Below are 10,000 nucleotides of genomic sequence, written 5' to 3'. Positions count from 1 at the left end.
AAGCATCTTCTGGGACTACTATCCACTCGTACTATTATGCTAAAAATAGGATCCCCGATCCTCGTTAACTCCTACCATTGTCCTTGCTGTTCTTGAGAGGGGTAATGAGAACCATCGCAAGCCCCAGCGTCAGAACAATCAATTGTTAGAAAGCAACCAACCTTAAAATCAATCCCTTTCTGCAATAGCTTTGACGGTATCGTGTTAAAGATTACATCTTGGAAGCGACATGTACGTTACATGTAGTGACCGTTCGAGCAGACCGGCCTTACGGTAATTGGCGGTTAGGTCGGTTTACAAGTTGCAAAAGACCATGCCGATCCTGAGCAGCAGCAGCACACGCGTAGGGGAGAGGTGTTGTCTCTTATCACCTCATGTCATGTTGTCACTGCCCTGCATCCCGTCCTGTCGCGCCACGAGCGTCGGGATATCCGCCATTCATACTCACCCCTACTATAACTAGTAGAATTAGGAGAAAACTATGCAAACAACCAGGAAATAAATTAACCAAAAACAAATCAAACTAAGCAAGGAAGATGGTGACCACGATAACGGGAGCATGGAGCAGACATTTTTGCGCGTTTTATTGCTATTCAATGGTGAGCTTCAAGTAGTTCAAGCCAGTGTTACGGAAGACAGGTTACGGTCGGTGGCAAAACGAACTGATATGCCTGTGATGGGCCCAGGCGTCGTGCAGGTTTAGGATATGCAAAGTATGAAGAATTATATAACCGTTACCCATGGAACATTGCGCACACAAAAATCACGCACATTCAGGCAGAGGGAGAGCCCTTTCGTGAGCTCTCGAGAGCTCGTAACATCCTTCCTCCTGTGCTCGCGATACTTGAACTCGACTCGAGACTTATTCGATGGAACAAGATAGAGTGGAGCCAATTAAAAAGAAGCACAACAAGTAACTAAACTACCAACAACAGCTCTTTGGAAACCAACACTATCGCTCACTTCACCCTCTCTAGCAATCTCAATCAAAAGCCGAAATGGATAACTCTTAAACCAAAACCAAAAAAACGCTAATCCGAACAAGAGATCATACGAGGATCCGTACGAGTATCGAGTATCTCTGTTCTACTTTAAACAACCTGTTTTATACGTTTTCTGTTGAATGAAAGGGCAGGGTGTGCAGTGGGATTCGGAAAGGGAAGTTGGTTTTAACGCTAGCAAGGAAGAAGGAAGGATGCTTCAATCTAAATCGTTGTGCAAAAGCGAGTGCGGAAGGTTCAGAAGGATTAAAGCGCATTAGAGAAAAGTAAGAGAGGAAGGAACGGCGATAAGCATGTCAAATTTTACGATAAGATAACAAAGTAAAGTGCTAAAGTAAAGTAAACCACGTAAAGGAGGAGAAGGAAGCGCTAAAGTAATTGTAAATTGCAATCGAATGGATACACTATGGATGGATGAAGACGCTAAGAACTAAAACTTTTCCTCCTCTCGTTCTCTAGACAAACCAGATCGATCAGATAAATCTTACACCCGTTTGAGTTCTTTTACAAATTATCTTACTAACAAAATGTCACACACACCCACACACACATTAGGGGAGGGGTTGCGAGAGCAGGAAGCGAATGGAACCGAGCAACGGTGCTAGAAAGACTCAACAACCGAGATCCGTTAAAATGCGCAAGCATGCAAATAGTCAAGCAGCTTTCATTCTTTGTGACCGCCATCAGCTTAGGGAGGAGCATAGGAGGAAACAAGGAGAGGAGGGAAAAAGGATGTTGGTGCTTTTCGGAAGATTCACAGCGCATCAATAGTAAAGGCCAATTAGTACAGGAATCTCTCAGCAACGCATCAACAAGAACGCCTCGTCACAACCCGCCTGTAAGAGTGGCTTCAATAGTCAACGGCACTCTCGTGAGGACAGCGGCACGAGTACATCCCCATACGTTACGCGAAAGAGAGGCATATGGGGCGGCAAGCGAAAGACACGAATTCATACACAACATCCAACATTAGTCGCTTTTCATAGTTAAAAATAAAGAAATCAGAAAATATGGAATACATCTGTCCACGATGGGTATAATTATTATTGCATTTACTAGCTGGCTCTCTATTTCTCTATTTCAATCGGATTGAACGGTCGCACGATTAATGTGTTAACTTTTCTGAAACTATTGCTTGTTTTTTCATCATCTGGTTTTACAATTTAAAAGGTTAACGTAATATATTGATTCCGCATATAGTAACGAAATCTCGCTCATTAGAAGTGAGTCAGCCTACTAAATGCATTTTGCAATGCCATATATTGCTGCACGTGATTGGTATTAAATCGTTGGGTTTATCATCGCTAATTGCTTCAGATGCTGCTTGCCCTAATGTCGTGATGGATTTTTTAAAATCCCAGCTGGAGTGGGTGCACCTGCCCCAAACATTATACTCAACGAGAATTAAATGCTAAGAACACACGCTTGTCTTAAAGATAACTGTACAGAAAAGGGAGGCCATTTCGCTAATCAAAGTTCGTAGCCGGCAGTATGTAGTTCAGCGAGCACATTTGGCGCATATCGAAGCAGATGTTGAGGGCCAGCTCGTGGCGTACGTTCGCCGTGACCACCACATCGCTCATGCTAATGATCTCAAAGATAGCGGCCAGCTTTTTCGAGTCCACCCGGCAGCATGCCTCCGAAAGGTGCGTAAACTGTTCATCCCCTGTACTGCGCTGCACGGCCGGAACACACTTTAAATGGCGATAGTGGCTCGCAACCGTCACCAGATCCGTTTCCACTATCAGCGACATCTCGTCGTTCATCGTGGTGTACAGGGTAACGGTCGGAGCTAGCGTTTTCTTCTTGTCCAGCAGTGCACGCAACGATCGGATCGAAGGCATAGCGATCGACAGATCGTACGGCATCTCCAGCGGTAACTCGTACTGATCCCACTCGTTCCGCGGGACGATCGTAATCGGTAGGGAGTGTTGCATCTTGGAGCTGATGGCATCGGCTTCACTCTGGTTGGAAATGGTCCCCGCCATCTCCACCGATAGGCACGGCATGAGCGAGGTCCTGATCAGCTTCAGCTTCACGTACTCAACGCAGTTGTTCCGCACGTACGAAAGCGCTCGCACAAAGCTGGTTCCCACGGTAACCATGTAGATCTGATTGTGCCCGGCATCGACACCGTCCATATCGTACTGGGAGAAGAAACCCTCCCGATTCGTGGCATCGATATCACACCACAAAAACTGGCCATCGCACGCTTCCGCCTCGATCTGCAGCATCACCTTGGAGGGTTGTATGTTGATGATGAGATTTTTCTGCATCCGCGAAAAGGTGCTGATGAGATTGCAGAACTCCTTCACGTGCGTGTAATCGGAAATGACGGCACGGAACTTCATTTTTACGAAGTAAGAGCACGATATCCACCCAATTTTCCAAACGATCAACGGAAAAACAACGATTTTTCACTTAATTTTTGCCGGCTTTTTTGTTTTGATTTTGAAATGTGATTTTCGAATCGTTTTGACAGCGCATGTGCTATCTCGCTCACACGCGCAACATCCTCCCATCTCTTTCTGGCAGTTTTCGAACTCGGTCGGGATCGAAAAGATCGCAGACTTTTGAAGGTTTCTCGTTTCTCTTACATAAAAATCACTGAAAGCGCATGAAAAATGCAATTCATCGCGGAAAACAACAAAAATGGAATTCACCGATGCTCAGATGTGAATAAACTTCGCATTGTAAACTCAAGCGCGCTTCAACTTTGAACCCTGCTTCAACACGGGCCTCTGTATCATCAGAGCAACTCCCATGCAGCATAAAACGAGTACGTGTGTGTGCGTGCGTGCAGCAGTGTGACAAATTTCAAGTTTCTCCGAGCAAAAATAATGTCCCGCGGTTCGATCGAGGTGTTTGCAGCGTAAAGCGGTCCGGTACGTTTTATCGCGAACCAAAGGGTTATCCGTTGGAATTGGCAGAATTCTCCTCAACCCCCGGTGGTGCAAAGTGTGTCCGCGGTCCGGGTGCGGGTGTCGTTTATCGTGCTCGTTCGTGGTGACCCTTGAGCTCGTGTGTGCAATTAGTTTTGTTGAGGAATCACCTCCCCTCTTTCCACTCCCTGTGCTGTGTGATGACGAAGAAGAACAAAAAGAAGGGGGCTCGTCTCTCTTGCGTGCACACGACAAGAATGCATCTCTAGAACCGCAGAACTGCGTTGTTCTGTTTCCGCTGCTTCGGCGACAAGCAAGTTCTCGGTGGCAGGAAGTGGAGGAGCCGGCTGCACCACCACCACGGATGATGGCGGATCTTGATTCGTGAATCATCCTACTCCAGTACTGCAGCGCGAACAGCGTAGAACAGGAAATGGACCCCGAACGTCGTGTCGGCCACGTACTGCACCGCTCCGCCTCCGCCACAACCACTCCTCTCCGCTGCAGACAGCCAGTCAGCCATCCGTCGATGTGTCTAGACTAATGGTTTGTCCCAGAAGAGGAGGAGGAGGAGGAAGACGAGGACTAATGGCTTGGCAGCGAGAGATGCGCTGGCGCTACAATTCTTGAATCTGTGTTTTCTACGCTCACCGTCTCGTTCTCGGGTTGAAGTGGAACTTCACTTATCTCACCTTCGCTATCTTCACGCCGATAGCGTAGCGTCTCACGGTTATCTTGTTGTGGGTGGATGGGATTGATTTGATGGAAAAGAAAGGGTTAAATCGCGAGGGGGATGGGGGGGGGGGGGGGGATCCGAGACCGACGACGACTACATTGTCATCCGTTTTGGTGGCGCCTATCTTGTGTCCACCATCCGATGACAGTCCAATTAGCATACGAGAGCATATGCCTCTGTGGAGTCTGTGGCTCTTGAATCGGCAAATATCTGAAGTGCGTCAATGTGCATTGTGAAGACCACGGCGCGGGATGATGAAGCAGGCCATAATTATCAATTCAGATTCGAGGACCATTCCCCCGCATCACTCGCTGCTGGCATCCAGATTCGCAAAATGGTAAGTTACACATTCCGCATTAAGTAGGCCACGGCCCACATCAACCCGTTTCTCCAAAACGCAGCCAACTCGATAAGCCGTTTAATAATTCTTCTTCTTTTAATTAGAAAGTAAGGTGAAATTACGCGCAAAGATTTAACGCAAAAAAAGGATGAAATAGTTAAAACATAACATGTACACCTCTCCCACGAACAAGCAATCTTCGTGGCAAGAGTTCAAGCTTGTTAAAATGTGTCCTACAAAGAGGTCGCCCGTTGCTCTCATCAAAGACACCTCCTCGTACCAGGATTTCCCATTACCCGGGCACACTAATTCAACCGCCTAAGTAGCCCGTGCGCGAATCGTGCTGATAAATTTTCTCTCGCCGAACTCCCGACTGCGAAAATGACGACGGAACGACGCGTGGTGGGGTCGTGGGGGCCAAAAAGGGTAAACAACACGCCTGCCACCTCGGCCACCTCGGCCATCTCACGGGGTCGCGGTTCTAGTCGCCGTGGCCGTGGAAAATGTGTTGATACGTCTTTCCGCGAGATTAGATCCACACCCATCCACGCCGTTTCCCGGAAACAGGCACCGCGGCGCGGCACGGTCTGTTTGCTGTTTGCGTGCTTGCCTTGAAGAAGGATCACAGAGAGGAGAGGAATTTGTGGTGCAGGAGTGGCTGGGGCATTGGGAGGGAGGGAGCGTGCTCACCTCTGTGACGCTTATTTATCTTTCCGGTGGGAGGGTTGTCGGCTTACGGTTGTTAGACACAAGCGCTAGCAAGCAGCCACCTTTTGGCGAATTAGATCAAGGCCGCCACCCACATCTTCTCCCCTTTTATATATTGCGGTCTGTTCTTTTGGGGGACAGTGTGTGCGTAGGTTTCTGATTGCTTACCGGGAGTTGCAGGGATTCTGCGTGCGTGATTGCGTTTTAAAACGATTCTCGATCAACGGTTTCGATGCACCGGTGCTGCTGGAACGCGTTGCGTATGATTCATCTGCCCCTGCCGTGATGGCAGAACCCGGCGACATAATTGGGTGTGTCGACTTCTGACCTCGATCCCATTCACCGAGTGGTGCGTACGTAGCCAAGGCCAACGTCATGCCATCACTCGCATCATCGTCTCTCTATCTGTGTGTCTCCTCCCGGAGACCAAGAGATAACATTTTGATTACTTGCATTAATTTAAATTCATTGGACCAGTTCCGTCTTCCCCTGACCCTGACTCTCGGTGGTGCTGTGGCCGTTTGCCGGTGCTGGTCATCTGCCAGTTGCCGGTTGATAAGAAGATGGAGGGGCGGTGGCTGGAAAGGATTGAATAAATTCACGAATGAAGCAGCATATTCTATGCATAAATCAAGCGCCACGCGAAATCGAGTGACTGACTCCGGAACGGACAACTCTCTGACCCCAAACAAGGCAGCAGCCATCTCGGGGCCGTAATTAGACTTTGATTTTCATTTTCATCCCTAATTAGCTGCCATTGTGCTAACTCCTTGTTTTCCATTTGTAGGAAATTGGCTTTGCGATTTCGAAAATGTCCTCTGAAGGTTGCGGTTGGCCACCACCGTTGGTTTGAACTAATTGAACGCTGCACTCAGGTGCCCTCAGGAGCGGTCGAAAGGAGGCATCGAAATGTATAGATATTGTTCCGTCCGACTTTACCGACTCTTTAGAACCTCGATGCGGTGCGCACACCATTAGCGCTGTACTGGAAAAGGCATTTCCATTTTCTGAAAAATCCAGAAATAAGTTTCGACCAACAACAAACGGCTGCAGTACCAGCGGTAGCAGCGCACGCCATCGGTACAGAAAAAAAGAGAAAAAGATAGAGTGAGGATGACGGTGATGATTCGTGTAAACAGCAGTGGCATCAGCACACCAGAAACCAGGCAGCAGCCGCGGCGAAATGTGTAATGGACAAGTTTTCGCCAGCAACGCAGCGTGCAATTCGCGCGTTGACCTGGTTTCACTGGCCAGGGCGGTTGGATTGATTTTTTGCCAAAAAAAACCCGACCGAAGCGATTATATGGCTGCGCTAGGGTGCCGGAGATGGATGGAATGGATGAATCGGTAAATACGAACTTCGAATGGCCGCTCCTGCGCCACTCCACTCCACAACCTATCACCAGCTCGTGAAGGAAAGTGCGAAGAAGGTGGTCGGGCAAGGATCAGCAGCGCAAAGCAAGCAGACAAGCACGCGAATTGCGGCACTTTCGGAATTCGAATCGTAGACTACGGAAAGGTCTATCATGATGATGATGATGATGATGAGGCCGAGCATTGGATGGGCCGGTTGGGGCCCCTCTGGCAATGATGGCCAATTTGTTGCAAGCCAATCAATGTTTCCGTTTGTTGAGATGCTGTAGAACGTTCTCACGGCAGGCCAGGCCAGGACAGGCCGGGGAGAAGCAGGTCACGAGCCAGCCAGCCACTGACTGGTCTGGGGGGTCTATTTGTAAAATTATTACTCCAACCAACGGCACCCCGAGGGCGAGAAGGTGGGGGCCCAGTGTCTGGATTGTTGCAGCATCATTTAGCACCCAGGCCACCCCCACCCCACGGATCGGGCGATGGAAAGTGTTTATTTTTAACAGCATCACTCGGACTCGTCGACGAAGAGTTGTTGAACGTCCAGCGGGGCCAGGAAGAAGGGGGTTGCCAGTGTTTTTCGATGGTCTAGTGCCACCCCGTGCACCAGCGCACAAGTACTGGTGTTGCTGAAAGGAGGAAGGAGGAGAAGAAGAAGAAGGGTTTCCTCTATTCGAGAGAAACAATTTGTTTCTCGCCGAACGGAACAGAACCTCTGGTTTGGATGGGACCAGGAGCCAAGAGCTCTGCTGGTGCTGCTGCTGCTGCTGCTGCTGCACCGGTCCCTCGCTGTGGGCAGCGCCAGTGGGTTGTGCGTCATGAGGTGAAATGAGTATTTGATAACTCCAGAGTTGCAGTCGACAGACAGCGTGAGGCGAGGCAATCGTTTTCAATTTTGTAGTTTTCCTCTCGTTGAATTACTTTTAGTGTTAATTATAATGAAAACGCATTAGTGTTCCTCGGGCAAGTTCATTTTGGAGCTGTTCTGTTCGGGAAGTGGATTTGTTTTGGGAAATTTTTCGCTAAAATTAGATTGAAATTGGAAAAGTTACCGCCTGTACGGGTGTTTTTGGGGAAAATTATGAGTTTCGATGATAATCCATCTCGTGCGGGGTGCGGTGTTCCGACTCTAGGGAGCATTGCCGGTTGACGAGCAACGAATCGCAAATACTAAGAATTACAACAAATTTCACGGGGGATTAACGACAAAAATAGCTCAACCGCACTTACTGGATAGACCGTCGGTAGCAGAAGTTAGGAAATCAACAGCAGAATCTACCATTTTGCAGCTGTAACAAATTGTGTTAGCAAAAATATCACGTTCTAGACTACACATTACATTGTCAGGAAGTAATTGGAATTATTTGATATAAACTTGTAATTCCGTTCATTTAGCTTAATTTTATAGAATGGGAATTAAAGAAAAAGATTGAATCTTTAGGAGAATAAATGTTATAGAATTCTTCTGATGATTAACGGGTCTTTGGATAACCCCAGGCAAGCAAGCTACAATTTAATAGATTTATGAGTTCCGTCCAGTATGAGGCTATCATTTATATGACGCGAAAGATCTTCCAAATATCTCGGAATTTTCGGAAGCCGATAAAATTAGCTTATTTATTCGAGTGCGGGTAGTTCTTCTTGAGAATATCTGTTTTTTATGTCTTGCATACACTTGTATCAGGATATGTCCTCACACTATATTTGGCAGCTCAATCTTTACTTGTTGCGTTTAAGGTTTAAGCTTTTCATTTACATTCCATTTTTGCAACGTCATTTTCCCGTTCAAATAGTTGTTGATGAAATTTTACAAACATCCTGGGGGGCCTAAATTCAATTCAATGATCGGTTTCTGGCACATTCAAAACAGTACATTCGCCTGGGCACCGCTCCAACAACTTACCCTACGGAGGGTACGGCTGTTGTTGACAAATTTCCTCACAGTTTATCGTTTAACCATCTGCAAGCTTCAAAACTTTCCATGAATCAAAACAACACAATACACCTCCTTCTGCAAGTAGGAGTGTGCCTTCTGAATCAAATTTAGGTGTTTGTCCGCGATTCCGCGAAGGCACGGTAGTGGTTTGTGTTCCGAATTCTGCGAGCTGCCATTATCTAGAAAGAATGTTTAAGGGATGGTGACGTTTAGCGAAATACGATCCACTTTGTACCCAAAACATCTGAACCCACGCAACGCAATCGTTCTTACTTCGACACAACCCACCTATTTTATAAACATTTGGTAATTCTGCGAATGCTAAAGGTCCTTATCGCATTCCCGGATTTTAAATAGAAATAGTACGGAGGAAGTGCGACAAAAGATTGTCGAAATAATCATCGAAAAAGGGTATTAGAGGGAATTGACTTGCGGCCAAAACTGCAATCATAAGACGAAGAGTTTTTCAAGAAATTTTAAATGGAATAACCGAAATTTACCTTGAGATTACAGTTTGCATTAGGGGTATGGATTGCAAACTGCGGACATTGATTATTACTTCCTACCTTAATGATTTACATTCCCAAATGTTTGCTCACCAAACTTCTGTATCCAGGACCCATTAAAAGCCGTAAACTACTCGCGAGAAGACAACTCACTAAGATCGATTGTATGGTACACCTCAATCCGTGACTTTGCCCTTCAATTGCACCATCTGAGACCAGTGCTTAGAACCAGTGGCACACAATGGTGCATCGTTGCAATGGATTCCCCTCTCTTTCAACTTGATGTGCTTGGCGTAATTGAATACAAGGGATGCAACATGATCGCGTCACGTCACCAAAAGTGCGATGTGTTCCATCCGCTTGCTGCCTGCCTGCTTGACCGACCGCGCCGCTGGTGGTTGTACTTTCGTTTTCGTTTTCGTTCCGATTCCGATCCTCCTCGGTCCGGCCGTCACTATCCGCGGCCCACTGCACCCGGCACACCCTTGGTAGTAGCACCACACATGCCGATCGGAGGTCTTGTTTA

At 47.3% G+C, this 10,000-nt stretch overlaps 3 protein-coding genes across 9 annotated transcripts in view; 2 read left to right on the top strand and 1 right to left on the bottom strand.

The window, feature by feature from the left end:
• Positions 1-2,000, top strand: part of LOC125954344 (ras-related protein Rab6) — a 25,527-nt gene extending 23,527 nt beyond the window's left edge. For all 4 annotated transcript variants that reach the window (XM_049684545.1, XM_049684546.1, XM_049684547.1 and 1 more), the window contains exon 7: positions 1-2,000. This exon is cut by the window's left edge and continues 1,047 nt beyond it. The gene's annotated coding sequence lies outside the window, so the exon portion shown is untranslated.
• Positions 2,001-2,311: 311 nt separating this feature from the next.
• Positions 2,312-3,452, bottom strand: LOC125954326 (checkpoint protein HUS1). The gene has a single exon (XM_049684522.1). The coding sequence runs from the start codon at positions 3,350-3,352 to the stop codon at positions 2,468-2,470; it is 885 nt and encodes a 294-aa protein (XP_049540479.1). The 5' UTR covers positions 3,353-3,452; the 3' UTR covers positions 2,312-2,467.
• A 331-nt stretch (positions 3,453-3,783) lies between these two features.
• LOC125954285 (beta-arrestin-1) overlaps positions 3,784-10,000 on the top strand; it is a 49,347-nt gene continuing 43,130 nt past the window's right edge. The window contains exon 1 of one of the 4 annotated variants that reach the window (XM_049684447.1): positions 3,784-3,886. The gene's annotated coding sequence lies outside the window, so the exon portion shown is untranslated. The other 3 variants (XM_049684448.1, XM_049684449.1, XM_049684450.1) reach the window with 3 other exon arrangements.

The sequence above is a fragment of the Anopheles darlingi genome, chromosome 3 (genome assembly GCF_943734745.1).
Source record: "Anopheles darlingi chromosome 3, idAnoDarlMG_H_01, whole genome shotgun sequence".
Lineage (NCBI taxonomy): Eukaryota > Metazoa > Arthropoda > Insecta > Diptera > Culicidae > Anopheles > Anopheles darlingi.
The sequence above is the reverse complement of the archived record's forward strand: the minus strand, read 5'-3'. Positions and strand labels throughout refer to the sequence as shown.

Excerpts from the sequence above, each read along its gene's own strand:
- LOC125954326 (XM_049684522.1), bottom strand. The coding sequence starts at position 3,352 with ATGAAGTTCCGTGCCGTCATTTCCGATTACACGCACGTGAAGGAGTTC.